The sequence below is a fragment of the Saimiri boliviensis genome, chromosome 13 (assembly GCF_048565385.1).
Source record: "Saimiri boliviensis isolate mSaiBol1 chromosome 13, mSaiBol1.pri, whole genome shotgun sequence".
NCBI classification, from domain to species: Eukaryota; Metazoa; Chordata; class Mammalia; order Primates; family Cebidae; genus Saimiri; species Saimiri boliviensis.
In genome coordinates, this window is record NC_133461.1 from 102,666,863 (window position 1) to 102,686,352 (window position 19,490).

The 19,490-nt window shown below is 48.2% G+C and overlaps 1 protein-coding gene across 1 annotated transcript in view; it reads left to right on the forward strand.

Moving 5' to 3' along the window:
* Positions 1-11,563: 11,563 nt before the first annotated feature.
* SCARA3 (scavenger receptor class A member 3) overlaps positions 11,564-19,490 on the forward strand; it is a 37,903-nt gene continuing 29,976 nt past the window's right edge. Inside the window, exon 1 of the mRNA XM_039460999.2 lies at positions 11,564-11,915. Coding sequence (XP_039316933.1) covers positions 11,909-11,915 — 7 coding nt within the window. The 5' untranslated portion in view covers positions 11,564-11,908. The remainder of the gene's footprint in view (positions 11,916-19,490) is intronic.

Consider the following 19,490-nt stretch of genomic DNA (forward strand, 5'->3'; position numbering starts at 1 on the left):
AAACTCCGTCTCAAAAAAAAAGAATCACTCTCGGATGGGCATGGTGGATCACGCCTGTAATCCCAGCACTTTGGGAGGCTGTGTGGGAGAATCGCTTGAGCCCAGGAATTCAAGACCAGCCAGGGCAACATAGTGAGACCCTGTTTCTACAAAAAAATTAAAAACTACTCAAGCATGGTGGTGCATGCCTGCAATCTCAGCTACTCAGGAAGCTGAGATGGAGGATTGCTTGAGCCCAGGAGGTCAAAGCTGCAGTGAGCTATGATCACACCACTGCACTCCAGCCTGGGCAGCAAAGAGATCCTGTCTCTCAAAAATAAAAATAAAAAATAAGAGAATCACTCTCCAAAGAGAGCGGAGAGGGAGGGTGGTGGTGAGATATTGGTCAAGTGGCACACAGCTAAAGTCAGAAAGGAGGGATACGTTCTGGTGTTGTATTGCACAGTAGAGTTGGCTATAGCTAACAATAATGTATTGTGTATTTCTTTTTATTTAACTTTTATTTTAGGCTCAGGAGTGCACGTGCAGGTTTGTTATAGAGGTAAACTTGTGTTACGAGGGTGTGTTGTATAGATTATTTCCTCACCCAGCTACTAAGCCTGGTACCCAATAGATATTTCTTCTGATTCCCTTCCTCCTCCCACTCTCCACCCTTATCTAGAACCAAGTATCTATTGTTCCCCTGCATGTGTCCTTGTGTTCTCATCATTCAGCCCCCACTTAAAGTGAGAGCATACGGAATTTTGTTTTCTGTTCCCATGTTACTTCACTTAGAATAATAGCCTCCAGCTCCATCCATGTTCTTGCCAAAGACATTATCTCGTTCCTTTTTATGGTTTTATGGTATTCCCTGGTGTATATGTACCACATTTTCCTTATCCAGTCTACCATTGATGGGCATTTAGGCTGATTCCATGTCTTTGCTCTTGAGAAGAGCACTGCAATGAACAGAAGCGTGCATCCGTCTTTATGGCAGAATGATTTATGTTCCTATCTATACCCAGTAATGAGGTTGCTGGTTCAAATGGTAATTCTGTTTTTAGCTCTTTGAGGAATTACCACACTGCTTTCCAAAATGGTTGAACTAATTTACACTCCCACCCACAGTGTATAAGCATTCGCTTTTATCCACAACCTCACCGGCACCTGTTATGTTTTGAATGTATTGTGTATTTCAACATAGGTAGAAGAAAGAACTTAAAATGTTCTCATCACAAAGAAATGAGAAATGTTTGACGTGGATTTGCTAATTACCCTAATTTGATTATGACACAATGTGTACATGTATCAAAACATCACATCGTACCCCACAAATACGTACCGTTATCATGTGTCGATTTTAATTTTTTAAAAAACTTAGTAAAAAAGAATCACTTTCATGCAGTTATTATTTAATGGGTATATACATTTATTTAGTCAATTACAGGCCCATGATAAAATGATGGCTAATAAAATCATAATAAAGTCAGCCCACAGATGATACAGGGGTATTCTGAGTGATTTTTTCTGGACATCCATAAAGTTCAGAAACATTCACTCCGGGCATCAGTGGGTGTCACTCATCTTCGCCTTCAGGGTCTTCTTGGGGAAAGGCCTGCGGCTAGCCAACCCTGAACTGCTTAGCACATGCCTACAAGTAGACAAATGTTGCTTAGCCATCTTCACTGTCCTTCATGTTACTGACTGGCTATGTGGTCTGTGTTTCACTCCAGAGTTGCTTCACTGCGACCTTTACCTCTAATTATTAGGTGAATGAGCCCTTTAAAAAGGGTGCCAGAGCCGGGTGCAGTGGCTCACGCCTGTAATCCCAGCACTTTGGGAGGCCAAGGCGGGTGAATCACGAGGTCAAGAGATCGAGACCATCCTGGTCAACATGGTGAAACCCCGTCTCTACTAAAAATACAGAAAATTAGCTGGGCATGGTGGCATGTGCCTGTAATCCCAGCTACTCAGGAGGCTGAGGCAGGAGAATTGCCTGCACCCAGGAGGCGGAGGTTGCGGTGAGCCGAGACTGTGCCATTGCATTCCAGTCTGGGTAACAAGAGCAAAACTCCGTCTCAAAAAAAAAAAAAAAAAATAGTGCCAGATCTGCCTCAAGTCAAACCTAATTTTTCCACAACCACCCAGACAGCAACTAATAATTATTTTAGATCAATGGTTCTCAGTGGAACTACACAATGGCTATACAATGGAATCACCTGGGAGCTTCAAAAATGATCAGTGCCTGAGTCTCAACTCCAGAGGTTATGACTGAATTAATTGGGGGTGCAGCCAGAGCATCAGGATTTTAAAACTCTCCAGGTCATTTTAATGAGGACCTAAAATCGAGGACCACTTCTGGGCTTACCCCATCTGCTCCTCACTGCACCTCTGTCATTATTAGAGCATTATGTTACTGTTCTCCTTTTATAGAAAATGGAAGGGGTGCAAAGGAATCTTAGCAGGGTTTTGTTTACACTGACCTACAGTCTGCCTCCTTATAATTTCTTTTTTTTGTTTTAATGACATAGCTTTTAAAAATATTATTTTATTTATTTGTTTTTGAGACAGGGTCTCACTCTGTCACCCAGGTTGGAGTGCAGTGGCGTAATCATGGCTCACTGCAGCCTCAACCTCCCTAGCTCGAGCAATCCTCATATCTCAGCCTTCCAAGTAGCCAAGTCTATAGGTGCATGCCATCATGCCACATTAATTTTTTAAAAAACTTTTTTAGAGACAGGGTGTCAGCATATACCAGGCTGGTCTTGAACTCCTGGCTCAACTGATCCTCCCTCCTCAGTCTCCCAAAGTGCTGGGATTACAGGTGTGAGCCACCACTCCCAGCTGTAATTACATAGCTTAAAAACAATATTTAATATTTAGAAGGTAATCTTCACTCTCCCTTTTCCAATTTTCTTGATTTTTCTTGAACATTAATTCTTCTATATAAACTTAATTAATTTTGCCTCATCGAAAACACATGACATTAGGCTTGGTGCATTGGCTCATGCCTGTAATCGCAGCACTTTGGGAGGCTGAGTCAGGAGGATCACTTGAGGCCAGCAGTTTAAGACCAGCTTGGGCAATGTAGCTATAACCTCATCTCTACAAAAATAAATTAAACAATTAGGCAGGCATGGTGGTGTATGCCTGTGGTCCTCACTACTTAAGAAGCTGAGGCAGGAGGATTGCTTGAGCCCAAGAATTTGAGCCTGCAGTAAGCTATGACCGCACCACTGCACTCCAGCACTCCAGCCTAGGCAACAGAGGGTGACTCTGTCTCTAAAACAAAAAAAAATAATTAAAAGAAAAAAAAAAACCCCATGGCATTGTAATTATAATTGCATTAAATTTACATATTAGTTTTGGAGGAATTCATGTTTCTATTCTTTCTTCCTGCATAGGATGATAACATATGTCTAGAGTTAATTTAAACTATTATTTTTATTTGTAAATGCATCTTAATATAATTTTAAAATATCAGCTACCCTTCATTTAGTAAAACCATTATTATTAAATATTAAAATATAGATTTTTTTTCATTATGGCATGGCATGCAACTTTTATATAGGTTTTTAAAATAAAATGAAAGTCATCAAAGATATTTTTGCTACTTCTTTTCTATCATTATGGCAATGGAAAAATTACAGAAATCCTGACTAAGCATATTATACTCAAATTTATCAGATGATTGTTCACATCTTTTTCTGTCATTCAGCATTCAGCTCCTGTCTTAGTTTGTTTTTTGTTGCTTATAACAGAATATCAAAAACTGGGTAATATATAAAGAACAAGAATTTATTTCTTAAAATTATGGAGGTTAAGAAGTCCAAGGTTGAGGGGCTGCATCTGGTGAGGACTTTCTTGCTGGTGGGGACTCTCTGCAGAGTCCCAAGGCAGTGCAGGTAATCCCTTGGTGAAGGAGCTGAGACGGCCAGCTCAGTTCTCTCTTACTCTTCTTATAAAGCCATCAGTCCCACTCCCATGATAGCTCATTCATCCATTACCCTACTAATCCATGAATGGATTAAGCTGCTTATGAGGGCAGAGACCTCGTGACCCAGTCACCTGGCAAAAGTCCCACCTCTCAGTACTACCACATTGAGGATTAAGTTTCAATGTGAGTTGAGGGGACACATATTCAAACTGTAGCAGCCCCCATTCTTTAAGACACAGTTTGGCATGCAGTCGATGCTTAATAAATGCTTATTAAGTTACCTGAATTAACTTTTCCATTAGTGCAATCTAAGATCCTGTTTATTTTTGATTCATATCAAAGCTATAATATCCATGAGGATAGGAAACATATCCCTGGTCCATAGCACCTGGCTATACAATCAAAATATATTCATTTAATAAATGGACAAAAGCCATGCATGGCCAAATATCAGCTAGATCTTTTTTCTCGGAATGACTAAGCTTCATCTTTTACTAGTGAAAATGATGTGACACTAAATGTGGGGTTTTAATTTATCTTTCTTGAATTTTATCTTATCAGCGTACTATAGCCCTCTGTCAAGATTGTTCTGAATTTTCTTCCAGTTTTGAGTGAGAAACAAACCCTCCAGGACATGGGTAGAAATGTCCATGAGTACCCTTCTTATCATGTTAAAAGCCCAACCTGTTGCAGGCCTCCCATAAGGAAATTTCTGTATACCAAATGCCTGGGAGAATACTTTCCCCAAAACAGTCCCATCCCTCCGGCTCTGATCCTTCTATTTTTATATGTCTAATTCCTCAACACCTGATGACAGGGATATTTCCAGTCCTATTTGCAGTAACCTAAGATTATAGGACTTCCGCAGGGAATCCCTTTTCATTGTCCAGTGGATCATTCAACTAAAAGAAGCTTCCCCTTCCCACAGACCCTCAGGCCTCCTTCTTTTTTCATCTATGTCTAGCCCCAAATGAAGTCAGCTGCTTTCTTGCTGAATTTATAATTGATTGAGATGAAGAAACTTTGTTTGCTAAGATGTTATTATATTAAGCTGGAAGATTTGTCTGAGCTCTGAAACATCCTTTGTAATTAAACTACTTTTCTCAGAACTATATCTTTACAGAGTTTATGAAATAAGGTTCACAAACCTAATTAATGAACTGGATTAATACCTAAGGTTTCTAAGTATTAATTTGATCCTATTAAGCCCCCTTTGAAGATTCGTCAGGCTAGAAGAGGCCATGTTATATAGCATCAGCCAATGGTTTAAGAGTGGTATTGCCATACACCTCTTGGTTGTTATCATACTCAAAAGTTCCAGTATCGGTAAATGTACAGTGAGGCAAGAATCCATAGACATGAGAGGTATCATAGGGGAAGTTCTGGGAGGAAGCAACAAAAGAAAGGAGACCCTGGCTGTTGGATGAAACGAGTATTCAGACACAGGTATGCAGTGTAAGAGCAGCTGGGTGACTGCCTGGCTCTAATGGCCAGAGAGCAGCCCCGAGGAGCTGGAGCTGCTTTCTTTTATTCAGTGCAGGCACAATACTGACAACTGGAGCCAACACAACCTGCAGGTAATTAACATTTAACATTTATCATTCCCCTCTCAGGGAACGTCAGGCACACAGATGATCAATGGTCAGTTCCTGGTCAACATAAGTAAACGAGCCTGTTAGATAAATTCCCCCACACTCCCTTGTACCTACTCCTTGCCCCCTGCCTGAGGGTTATAGAACAGCTGCCTTCAGCTATTCTCCCGTGGGGCTCTGCAGAACCTTCCCACCTCTCAGGAGGTTTGCCTCTTTCCCTATGGTCTTTCTACCACTCTGACTGATCCCCCACACTTAGGAGCCATACGTTATAGATAATGGTATTACAAGATGGAAGAACCCTGGGTCCCAGAGTCACTATTTGGAAGAGAACTGCCCAACCCATATTGGATTGCAATATGAGTGAGGAATAAGCTTTCATTGTATTAAGATAATGGGGTATGGGGATGGTTGCTATAGCAGAGATTGTTACTTACACTGACTAACATAAGGATAGGGAATGTGTGTATTTAGAAAATATACCAATAGAAGCTAACAGCAAAACAGAAGTCAAAGTTTAGAAGGAGGACCAGAAGTATGTAGGATCAGATAAGCCAGAGAAGGCAGTCAAGAAGAGGCTGTCCATGGAGTTTGTGATGGGTAATTTTATGTGTCAACTTAGGCCACAGTCCTCAGATATTTGGTCAAACACTCTTCTAGATGTTTCTAAGATGAAGGAAATTTTTTAGATGAGATTAACATTTACATTAGCAAACTTTGAGTAAAGCGAATTACCTTCCATAATGTGGTGTCTCATCCAATCAGTTGAGGGCCTTAAGAGAAAAAAGATGTGGTCCCCTGAGAAAGAGAGAATCCTGCTTCCAGACTGCCATTAAACTTGAATGGCAACATCACCTGTTCCTGGGTCTCCAGCCTGCCTTGCAAATTTTGGACTTGGCAGCCTCCATAATTGCATGAGCCAATTTCTGAAAATATTTATTTCTATCCTTATCTACATAATTTTTCTCTATGCACCTATGTGGATGGATATAGATATATAGAGAGATGCATACATATCTATACACATATGTCCTATTGGTTCTGTTACTTTGGAGAACCCGGACTAATGGTGTTAAATGCTGCAAAATGGTTGAAGAAGTTGCAGATTTTTGAAAAGGCTATTATATTTACCAACTACGAGGAAGAGATCAATTTCCCTGAGCATTCTAAGGAGAGTTAATTAGAGCAAGGAAAGAGGTAGAAAGAAAAGTGGAAATCCTGCTTAACTCATTTACTGGAGAGGAGTCAAGCATCAGAGGCACAGGTGGAGGAAGTGAGCTTTAGGAGAAAGAGGGGTGGCTTTTGACTAAATTGGAAAAAAGAAAGGGAAACCCACTGCAGCTTTCAGGCAGGGCTGGGGTGAGCCAGTTATTCCGAGCAAATGAGACACTGCTCGCGAACGCTGACATGGACTTTCCACCGTCATGAATGCAGGAAATGTTGTGCCATCAGTCACTCCATTCTTCCTTCTCTAATGGCCTCTCCTCTTTAGCTATTTCCTTTCACTTTCAACAGTGATAGGGCTTCTGTGCAGCCATCAGCCACCCCCGCTCATCTCAAGTTAAAAACAAGATTCAGCAGTTTCCCCCTTCCCCAACCCACCCCAGCTGGTGCCACCTGGCCCAGCTTACACCACATCCCAATGGCCGTAATCCAGTCTCTCAGGGGGAGTCACTCCAGATGACCCTGGTCCAGCCCTCTGGTTGTTGATGGAAATTGCCTGAATTGCAGCTGAAATCTTCTCCCTAAGCCTAGGGTCACCTCTAGGAAATGCTACCTCTTCTTTTCTTATCTGAGACGAGGACTGACTTCTTCTTTACCTTTCTCTTTCTGCTTTCTTGGCTCTGAACTATGACCTCTGCTCCTCACCAACTCTTCTGCTCCGTCCTACCACTCATAAGGTGGGGCTTCTTTCCTCAGAGTCCTTTTGGAACGGGGATTCATCCGCAGTACCTCTTCAGGGCTGGGTACCACCTCTGCTCACTCGGGGCCCATCTGCAACCATCTTTTTGCTGATGCATTTGTGTTATCATAGCAACAGCCCAGGATGCCCGCATCCTTTAACAGCACAAGGGCAGGGGCTAGGCCATTTTTTCCTGCCAACTAAAGAAAGCTGGGTAAAAACGAGGGTCATTTTTTGCTACTTCTTTTCCTTAATGATGTAAGCTCTAATCTTATTTCTTTTTTTCTTTTGGATGTGTCATACTTGTACATATTTTGGGGATACATGTGATAGTTGGATGCGTGTATGCAATGTGTAATGGCCAAACCAGGGTAACTGGGACATCCATCACCCCAAACATTTACCTTTTCTTTATTTTGGGAAGACTCCAATTTTTCTCTTTCGGCTATGTTTGAAATACACAATTAATTGTTGTTAACTCTAATTTCCCTACTGTAGTATCGAATACTTGCTCCTTCTATTTAGCTGTATTTCTGTATCCATTAACCAACTTTTCTTCCTCTCCCCATTGCCTTCCTTCCCAGCCCCTGGTAATCATTCCACGCTCTACCGCCATCAGGTCCATCTTCGTAGCTTCCTCGTGTGAATGAAATCATGCAGTATTTGTCTTTCTGTACCTGGCTAATTTCACTTCACATAATGACCTCCAGTTCCATCCATATTGTTGCAGATGACAGGGTTTCCTTCTTTATTTTATGGCTGAATAGTGTTCCATTGTGCCGTATTTTCTTTATTCATTTATCTGCTGATCTTGGGTGGATTCGATATCTTGGCCGTTCTGAATAGTGCCACAGTAAACATGGCAGTGCAGGCATCTCTCAGATGTACTGATGTCCTTTCTACCATTTGGATATATACCCAGCAGCGGTTGCTGGATCATCCGGTAGTTCTAGTTTCAGTTTTTTGAGGAACCTCCATACTGTTTTCCATTATGGCTGTACTACTTTACATTCCCGCACTTTTTGTACTTTCTGTCAACAAATATTTGAGCACCCTTTACGAGAAGCAGTGTGGTGGACCGTGTCTTAGCGCACAGGCATTGGCCTAGGTTCATAGCCCAAGACCCCCACTTGCTAGCTCGGTGGTGCTAAGCTCATTATTTACCCTCTCCATACCTCAGTTTCCTCATCTGAAAGATGAGGACAATAATGCTGCTTACCCCGTAGAGCAGACACGAGGATTAAATAAGTTAGCGTGCAGGTAACCTCCGAGGTAAATGAGTTAGCGTGCAGGTAACCTCCGAGGTAAACCAGTTAGCGTGCAGGTAACCTCCGAGGTAAACCAGTTAGCGTGCAGGTAACCTCCGAGGTAAACCAGTTAGCGTGCAGGTAACCTCCGAGGTAAACCAGTTAGCGTGCAGGTAACCTCCGAGGTAAACCAGTTAGCGTGCAGGTAACCTCCGAGGTAAACCAGTTAGCGTGCAGGTAACCTCCGAGGTAAACCAGTTAGCGTGCAGGTAACCTCCGAGGTAAACCAGTTAGCGTGCAGGTAACCTCCGAGGTAAACCAGTTAGCGTGCAGGTAACCTCCGAGGTAAACCAGTTAGCGTGCAGGTAACCTCCGAGGTAAACCAGTTAGCGTGCAGGTAACCTCCGAGGTAAACCAGTTAGCGTGCAGGTAACCTCCGAGGTAAACCAGTTAGCGTGCAGGTAACCTCCAAGGTGATTATCTCCCTTGTGTTTATAAAACAGCTCTCCTGATCCCCGCCCTAGTCCTGGGAGACTCAGCTCATACAGGAAACTCGGAATCCAGATACAGGTGACAGGAGCACATAACTGTCACCAGGCAGGCAATGCCCTCTCTAAGCCTCACTCTCCTCATCTGTAAAATGGGCAGCACAGTCCCTTGGTTCCCGCCCTCAAGGTGGTTGTGAGGTTCTGCTGAGATCGTGGTGAGAAGAGACTTTGCAAACTGTAAACTTGCCATGGCAAAGTGGAGATTAGAGAGAACACAGCATCACACATGCTGATTCGCTGGGATCTGCAGACAGGGTTGGCTGTCCTTGTCCCCTTCTTTGCTCCAAGTTTGGGAGAAATTTCCTCTTCCCCTTGGGTCTCACCTACGTCACTCCAGCATTAAATGGGGTGGGCATGTAGGTTTGGAAATGGGGAGATGGTGCCGACTGTGGCCTCAGAAAACCAGGCTGGCCTGTGTCACTTTGTGGTCCCGTTTCTTCCTGCACTTTCTTCTCATAACATTCATCCCACCTCTGCACTGCTGCTTGGTTAATTGCTGGCTTTCCTCACCAGACTGGCCGTGCAACATGCTCCTAACACTCTCGGAGCTTGGGGCAGGGCCTGGTTCCTCATAGTGAGACCGATTTGGTGTGGTCCGGCTACGCTGTTTGCTTTTGGCCGCTTGCTTTTTGTTTTTTGGTGGTTTTTGTCGTGTTTCCCTTTTCCCTGAAGCTGAAGGTCACACTACTGAACACTGAAACTTCACCTGCACTGGCTACTTTATAGGTAGCATTCATAGGTCACCATTATAGGTTTCTTCAATTGTTGTTTAGGAATTTGGACCAGCCCCTGTCCATCTCAAACCAGTCAGACCACTGACCCTTCAACTGGGCAAGTGCCCCAGGAGGTGGCCTTTTGACGTTGGAGAACCAAAAAACTTGACCCTTGGATCATACTAACACTGCCGTTTCCTGTATATATGTCCTATGAAATACCATGAGCTCAGACTACACTGGCGCGGAATGAACCTGTTTCTTCGTTTGTCCCCACTGCCAATCGCCTCTCCCCAGGGCTTAGACCACTCCACTTGCCTAACCCATAAATATCCTCAAGCCTTGTCTTCTGGGAGGTGGATTTAAGAGCTGTTCTCCCACCTCCTCCTCAGTGCCCTTGCCAATAAGTCTTTTCTCTTTTCTAAAATCAGTTTCACCTGATTGATTTCCTGCAGGTGTGGGTTGGGGGTGGGCAGAGCAGACCTAGGAGCCCAGTCAGTGTTTGCTCAATGAAATAAAATAATCAATAAAAAATGACAGGTGAGGATCTGGAGGGGTGCTCTGACCAGAGTCTCAACTCCCTACCTGCAGTCACTTCCCTTGGGAGTCACTGTTTACCCCAGAGGCCCCTCCACCAAGAAAATCACAGAATATGATGGCTGGGTGCAGTGGCTCAGCCCTGTAATCCCAGCACTTTTGTAGGCTGAGTTGGGTGGACCACCTGAGGTCAGGAGTTCCAGACCAACCTGGCCAAAGTTTTCAGTCTCTACTAAAAACACAAAAAATACTAGCTGGGTGCAGTGGCGCGTTCCTGTAATCCCAGCTACTCGGGAGACTGAGGCAGGAGAATTGCTTGAACCTGGGAGGCGGAGGTTGCAGTGAGCCAAGATCACGCCACTGCACTCCAGCCTGGGTGGCTAGAGCCTCCAAAAAATAAAAATAAATAAATCGGCGGATCGCTTGAACCGAGGAGGCAGAGGTTGCAGTGAGCCGAGACCGTGCACTCCAGCCTGGCGACAGAGTGAGACTCTGTCCCAAATCAATCAATCATTCAATCAATCAGTCACAGAATGTGGTGCACTCCAGACCCAGTTCTCCCATGTAGAAAGCAGAAGCTTGTAGATGTGAACTGTATCCCCCAAGTCGCTCAGCTCGGCAGGGGCAGCGCCAGGGTGCTCACAGGGGTGGCCAACCTTTCACATGTACCCGGGACACGGGACTTTCAGCACTAAAATGTGGGGTCCCGGGCGTCCTTCTCCCAGGCCCGCGACCCCATAGATGGGTGAGAAAAACGTGCAGGGCTGAAATCTGGGCTCCCCGCCCCTGCCCCAGCCACGTGGCGCTCCCGATAGTGAAATCGACTAAGATCAAAGAGCTCTCCAGGTGCGTCCCTGATTGTAGCCGCAGCGCGGACTTGGAGGACGCGGCGGGTTCCGGGTTCGAGGCCCGGCTCTGGGGCTGCGGGAACGCGCGGGCGTGGCGGGCGTGGCGGGCGGGGCGCGGGGACCCGGCGGCGGCACAAAGAGGCCGGCCGCGGCAGTTTTGAAAATACCAAGGAAGTTGATCTGGGCCGGGGCCCAAGAAGTGACGAGGAGGGAGGGAGGCTTGCGAGCGAGGGAGAGAAGGAGGGAGAGGGAGAGGAGCTGGTGGGAGGGACGGAGGGAGGGCGCGCGGGGCGAGGGGCGGCGGCAGACCTCGCGGGACCCCGGCGGGACGCGCGGGCGGCGGCGGGATGCGCGCTCTGGGCGGTGGGGCGCGGCGCTAGGCGCCCGGCGGGGCGTCCCCAGGCTGCGACCCCGCGGGACCCTCCCCTCCGACCGCCGCCTTCGCAGTCCGCGCGCCGGAGCATGAGTCCGGGCAGGAGCCTCACGGCCGCGGGCGGCGCGTAGGACGGCGATACGCGCCCTGGAGGACCCGCCGGCCGCCCGGCTCCACCGCAGCTCCAGCCGCCTGCAGCGGGGCGCTCCCGAGGCCCCGGAGGAAGGAGCCATGAAAGGTAAGCGCGGCCGGTGGGGGGTAGCTCCCAGGGGGCCCGCCCGCACCTCCGCTCCACCCAGGGCCTGGGGGGCGCCCTTCCGGCAGGCGGGACTGGGAGGAGGGCAGGACGCCTCTGGGTTTGCCCCTGCCTTCTGGGGCAACCTGTGAGACGGGACGGAGCCCTGAAGACCGGGGGCAAGCAAAGAGGAGGAGAGGGAGAAGGGATATTCACACACGCCCCATGCAGTCCTGTTCTCATCGGCAGTTGCTCTAACTTCACAGATAAAAGTCCAGAGAAGTTTCTGATCCCTTTAACCAGTAGACGCAGAAAGGTGTCACCAGACAACTTTTCAGCAAATTTCGACCCTGCGGACCCATCAGAGAGGCCCCTGCAGCCCCCACCGAGCCTTCTAACCCGGGCCGGGCCTAGGATTCTCCCCCAGGACCTCCAGCCCTTCCCCAAAAGAGACCTGCGGTGTCAGAGCCTCTCAGCCCAGGCTCTGCCCTTCCCAACCGCTGAACCCTGCCTGACCCACCCTCTGACCTCCTTGGGAGGAAGCCGCTGGGGAAGCCCCGTGGGCCAGGCCTGAGCTCACCCCAGGAGTTAGCCAGCACCAGGGTAGCCCTTGCAGCCGGTTCTTGGGATGGCATAACACCCGCAGCAGATGCTTGTGTTCTAGCAGTGAGGGCCTCACCACCTCATCCACTGCAGAAAGCAGAAACTGAAAAGGGCCTTTGGGATCATCTACAGGGCTCTCACTCACACTCTCAGGTGCCACTGGCAGGTATAGAGGTGGAAGAGGTGGGGCTAGAGCTCTCAGTCTGCTTCAACCAGAGCAGCTCTGTTTGTCTCTTACATATAGAATGATCTGAGGGTTTATTGGAAGAAAGGGCTCCACCAACAAACTCCTGACCAGATGCTGCCTCCACATTGCATACTTAGGGAAACTGAGGCCCAAGCAGGTACGGCTGGATTCATGGGTCTGCAACCAGTACCCTCCTACAAGGTCCCACACTTGGTTTAATGCTGTGCTGGTGCTATCTTGAACTTTTTTAAAATGTATTTTATTTTATTTTAGAGGCAAGGACTCACTTGGTTGCCCAGGCTGGAGTGTACTGGTATGAGCATAGCTCACTGCAGCCTCGAACTTCTGGGCTCAAGCGACATTCCCACCTTAGCCTCTCATGTAGCTGGGACTACAGGTGTGCACCACCACTCTTGGATTTTTTTTTTTCTTTTCTTTTCTTTTTTTTTTGGTAGAGATGGGATCTTACGATGTTGCCCAGGTTGGCCTAGAACTGCTGGCCTCAAACGATCCTCCCACCTCAGCCTCCTAAAGTGCTGGGATTGCAGCTGTGAGCTGCCATACGGCCTGAAGTTCTTATTTTTTAACAAGTCACCCCCTCCCACCAACACACAAACACATACACTTTGATTTTACACTGGGCCCCACAAATTATGTAGCTGGTCCCTTGGACAGGGGAAGTGAGTTGTTACGAATCGCAGCTAGTCGCCTCCCCAAGTCCTGGACTGTCCAGGATGAGCCAAGCAAGTTATAATCAGCCCTAGGGAGCCCCTGGCAGGCAGTGAGGGGAGCCTCACCCCGAGTCCCGCGCCTCACCACAGCAGCTTCGTAGCTGAATCCTCCGCAGTCAGCAGGCCCAGGGCAGGCCATTACCAAAAGCTTCTGGAAGGTCTTGGACCGCATCTTACACGGGGCCATGCCACCCTGGACCTTGCTGATGGTGGTAAGATGTTGCACATTCTCAGAGTGGCTCCACCCCAATTCTAGACAAGCATGGTAAGAGAAGCAGCCAGGTGTGGTGGCAGATATCTGTAATTTCAGCTACTCCAGAGCCTGAGGAGGGAGGATCTCTGGAGCCTGGGATTTTGAAGTGTAAGGAGCCATGACTGCACTATTGCATTCCAGCCTGGGCAACAGAGTGTGACCCTGTCTCTAAAAAAGTAAAACTTATTTTAAAAAAGAGGCCAGGTGCGGTGGCTCACGCCCGTAATCCCAGCACTTTAGGAGGCCAGGGCAGGTGAATCACGAGGTCAGGAGTTCAAGACCAGCCTGGCCAACATGGTAAAACCTCCTCTCTACTAAAAATACAAAAAAGTTAGCAGGGCGTGGTGGTGGGTGCCTGTAATCCCAGCTACTTGGGAGGCTGAGGCAGGAGAATCGCTTAAACCCGGGAGGTGGAGGTTGCAGTGAGCCAAGATGGCACCACAGCACTCCAGCCTGAGCCATAGTGCAAGACTCCGTCTCAATAAAAACAATAAAGAAAGAAAACACAGGGCCAAATCCTGTGAGATAGAGAGGAAAAGAGCTGGTGTGAGTTAATATTTAGAATGAGATCCCTGAGGAGGACCCGTTCATGTTGCAGGGTTCCAGGCTCTCCTTGTGCCGGGGGGCTCCTATGCGGGAACCAAGCCCTGCGTCTCTCTTCCTTTCCCTCACATCCCACGGCCTCTTCGTGTGCGCGGCAGAGGTCCCGCGGGCAGCGCTGGTGTGTTTCTCCTCCAGCCTCCGGAAACCCCTCAGGGATCTCCCATAACATGGCAGGGGCTGCTGGGCTGGGGGCTGACTTCCAGCACTTCCCTCCCTGGCAGCCGGGAAGAGCCGCCGCCTCTACCTGAGATGGAAACGGCAGGGCAGACAACAAATATTTGGCTTTTGGGATCTGTGGGGTGTAAAGAACCTGGATTTCTTTCACCCAGATGGAAAAAGTAAAGTGCGCGGCAGAGCAGGGCAGGCGGCCCCTTCCAGTGATCCCTTCCCCGGCTCCTCCAAAGGCCACACCAAGCTTCGAATTACAGCTGTCGGCAAAGGATTGTGCCCTGCTCAAAACAAACACGGTGATGTGATGTGACGTGATGTGATGTGATGTGATGTTGTATGGGAGATGGGGGATGGTGGGGACGGTGATTAAGAAAACATACTAGTTGGGCTGCCCAGCCCACCCGTGGCCGAGTGCCAGGGCCCACTCTGCCAGTCAAGCCGTTTCCACCTGACGCCCCTTCTGCCCTGTGGCCAGCTGACTGGGCCTCCCAGGCCACCGCCTCTTTTGATGCAAGCTGGCACCTGGCCCCCTCTCACATGCCCTAAGGGGACACTCAGGTGCCACCAGTCCCTTGATGACAGGCCCACCTTGGAGCTTCCCACTGGCTTGTCCAAGCCATTCCCAGCCACCTGTGGGGTTGTTTCCACACCTCCAGTGAGAGGGACCCACCCCCAAGACACCCACGACACAGTCTGGCACACTGCGTAGCCTGATTGGAGAGCAGAAGACATGGCTCTAGTCCTGGTACGTCGCCTGCCCTCTCCAGCCCGGTTGCCCTCCTGGGTGGTCCCTGAGGCCCAAGAGCTCTGGGCCTGAGTACCACGTGGGAAGCGGAAGTGACTCAGTGGTGAGATGGCTGGAAGTGGGACCACCGCGTGGCCTCTTCTTCGCCCCGAGAGACTTGTGCTTGGTTGTGGTGGCCAGGGCAGTGGGCAGCCCTCTGTTCCTCAGGCGTGGGAGGAACAGCCCCTCCCTGCAGAATCAGAAAGCAGTGCCCACTTCATGCGGGCAAAGGGTGGAAGTAGGGAGAGGAGGGGCTGAGAAAATACAGCGATGCAATCCCAGGAGGAATCCGAAGAGAGGAGAGGCTTCCCATGCAGAAGCGGCCAGGCCGGGAGCCCCAGCAAGCCTGATCTCCTTCCCCAGGGGCACCGGAAGGAGCCGGGGCTAGAAGAAAAGGAGCTGAGTGGCAAAGGTGAAAAGAGCCACCAGACGGCCTGATTGAGGGGTACAGGGAGCCCAGCAGCTCACGTTCGACCCCAAACCCTCAGACATCCCCCCACCTCCCAGCCTGGCCAAAACAGTCACCTTACCCTCTAGCTGGGGGTGAACTTACTAACTGAAGATTCGCGTCCCGAGGCTCATTTGGGAGTCAGGAAAAAGCCTTTGTCTACGTAGGCTAGGCTGGTGGAGAGCTCGGCGGTTTCCGTGAGGGACAGGCAGCTGCTCTGGGTGTTGGAATTGGGGCACAGGACAGCATAGCTGGTGTGCTTCTAATTCATGCACTGCCCCTGTTTGATTATGTTTCATTTAGTGCTATGCGTGTGTGTGTGTGTGTAGCACTGAGTCTCAAGGTCAGGCCCAGCCCTGTTACAGGCCAACTTTATCACTGGGATGAAGTCCCTGGTACTCCTGGGCTCTGTTCCCTCATCCAGGTAGACCAGATGATCCCACAGGATGGCATCAGATTGTGAGGTTCACAACAGTGGGGTCTCTGTCTGTGCCTGACACTTAAAAGGTGTCCACTACATCTGTTCAGTGTGCATATCTCAACTGTACCATAGTATCTTCAGCACCTCACGCAAGCATTCCATAAAGATGCAGAAAGACGCCCGAATTCAATAGACACCGATAGGGGGACTGCCAGTGCCTGAGTCTGTACGTCTGTGTAGGTCTGACGACCAGGGAAACTACGAAGATCTCAGACGCTGCCCCTTCTCTCAAGGAGCTGACTCTTTACTAGGACACGTAGGATTTGTGCCCAAGTCACTCAAAAAAGGACTCACAGTAATAAGTGCATTAAGGGAGATCCCAACGAGGGAGTTTTCGGGGGTGGGGGGCTCCTTTCCTGACATTCCTTCTCTGCTGCTGTTCTTCGAGATACGTCCTGGGTTTCAGCCAGAGACGGGCTCCTGGTTCTTGCCGGCACCCATTCCCTGAACAGTTTCGTGCAGCCTGGAAGATGTGACACTTGGGAGTTGGCAGATCTGACGGCACCAGATTCGCCTCTCTGAGCTTCACGGCCGTATCTCCATCGGGTTCCTCGCCGTATCTCCATCGGGGTCCTCACCGTCTCCGGGTGGAAACCTGCAGGCGCCTTCTTCAGGGTTCAGATGAGATGCCTTCCCCTCCACCTGAACCCAGGCTAAAAAATGGGTTATTCTGGGATGTTGCCCCAGCCCACAATTTTCAGTCAGGCAACAGGTATGGAGTTCCTGCTTTCAGGGAGGAAGCATACTAGCTAGAAGGCAAGCTAGGGTGCTTCCTGCCCTCCCAGCCCAAACAAGACGTGCACAGCTGAGGCAGGAACCACATCGTCCAGGCAGATGACACAAAAGAACAAATGCACAGCATATACAGAGATGCGAGGGAATCCCAGGAGAGAAAGGGAGCATTTCAAGTTGGACAGTTCAGAAAGGCTTCAGGGAGAAGCTGAAGGGTGGGGAAGATTGGACAGGGTCAGGAAGGCGGGAAGGCACGCTGGGGAAAGCTGGGCATCAGGTCCTGGGGGAAGAGTGTTTGGGGTGGTGGGGAGAGACGGTCTGCAGTTGAGGGAGGAAGGACTCCAGTGCTCCATGAAGGACTTGCATTTGTGTGTGGTTGATGTTAGGGATCCCCGGGAGGGTTTGTCAGGAGAAGGCCTGTTTGCCACTTTCCGCTGGAGATGTCTCGTGGTCTTAGCCCGTGTTGGGAAACCTCTACCCTTAGTGAGAGGAAGCAAATGAGTTTGTAAAGGATCCATGAGGAGTGATCAAGGACACAGGCAGAGAACCATGATGGTGGTAATGTCATGGAAATTGAGAGGAGAAAGTTCCAAGGGGGAGGAAATGACCGCCCACGTTGACTGCTGATCAGCAGAGTTCGCTGAGGATTTGTGGATCAGAGAAAGCCTGGTTGCAAGGGCCAGAGGGGCCGGGTAGATAGCTCAGGAGGAGCTGTGTCCCTAGAGTGGACATAGCAGGGCCTGGCTCCAAGGGTTTTCAAGGCAGGAATGGCCCGTGCTCATCGGAAGGTGGAGGGACAGAAGAGGAGGCTTGGGGGGACCTGGGGTGGTGGCATTGGGGGAGACTCGCTTTGAGAAGAAAGAATCTCTTTTATCGGGAGGCAAGGGAAGGAGAAAAGATGGATACAGATGTAGACTCCACATTACTATCAGCTGCATTTAAACTTTAAGACATTTATTTATTATTAAAAAATCAAAAAATTCAGAAAAAGAAAAACATTCACTCACGTGAACCTCTACCCTTTAGAGATAATAAATGGCAAGCTGTAGATGAATATTCTTCAGAAATCATTCTGTGTATGTTTTCACAGATTTTTTTTCATGTAGATAAGATTATACTATCCATGTTATTTTTATTTTATTTTATTTTGAGACAGTCTTACTCTGCGCCCAGCCTGGAGTGCAGTGGTACCATCATAGCTCACTGCAGCCTTGATCTCCTGGGCTCAAGGATCCTCCCACCTCAGCCTCCCAAGTAGCTGGGACTACAGTCAGGTGCCACCATGCCCAGCTAATTTTTGTGGAGATGACGTCTCCCTGTGTTGTCCAGGCTGGTCTCAAGCTCCTGACCTCAAGCAGTTCTCCCTCCTCAGCCTCCTAATTACTTAGCATGTTTGTTGGTGGTGGTGGTTTTTTTTAAAATTATTATTATTTTTTATTGTGTTTTAGGTTTTGGGGTACATGTGAAGAACATGCAAGACTGTTGCATAGGTACACACATGGCAGTGTGATTTGCTGCCTTCCTTCCCATCACCTATATCTGGCATTTCTCCCCATGCTATCTCTCCCCAACTCCCCACCCCCCACTGTCCCTCCCCCATTTCCCCCCAACAGACCCCAGTGTGTGATGCTCCCCTCCCTGTTTCCATGTGTTCTCATTGTTCAACACCCACCTATAAGTGAGAACATGTGGTGTTTGATTTTCTGCTCTTGTGTCAGTTTGCTGAGAATGATGGTTTCCAGGTTCACCCATGTCCCTACGAAGGACACAAACTCATCATTTTTGATGGCTGCATAATATTCCATGGTGTATATGTGCCACATTTTCCCTGTCCAGTCTATCATCGATGGGCATTTGGGTTGGTTCCAGGTCTTTGCTATTGTAAACAGTGCTGCAATGAACATTCGTGTGCATGTGTCCTTGTAGTAGAACAATTTATAATCCTTTGGATATATACCAAGTAATGGGATTGCTGGGTCAAATGGAATTTCTATTTCTAGGTCCTTGGGGAATCGCCACACTGTCTTCCACAATGGTTTTATTAGTTTATACTCCCACTAACAGTGTAACAGTGCTCCTATTTCTCCACAGCCTCTCTAGCATCTGTTGTCTCCAGATTTTTTAATGATCGCCATTCTAACTGGCATGAGATGGTATCTCAATGTAGTTTTGATTTGCATTTCTCTAATGATCAGTGATGATGAGCATTTTTTCATATGTTTGTTGGCTTCATATATGTCTTCTTTTGTAAAGTGTCTGTTCATATCCTTCACCCACTTTTGAATGGACTTGTTTGTGTTTTTCTTGTAAATCTGTTTTAGTTCTTTGTAAATTCTGGATATCAGCCCTTTGTCAGATGGGTAGACTGCAAAAATTTTTTCCCGTTCTGTTGGTTGCCGATTCACTCTAATGACTGTTTCTTTTGCTGTGCAGAAGCTGTGGAGTTTGATTAGGTCCCATTTATCTATTTTGGCTTTTGTTGCCAATGCTTTTGGTATTTTGGTCATGAAGTCCTTGCCTACGCCTATGTCCTGAATGGTTTTGCCTAGATTTTCTTCTAGGGTTTTTATGGTGTTAGGTCTTAC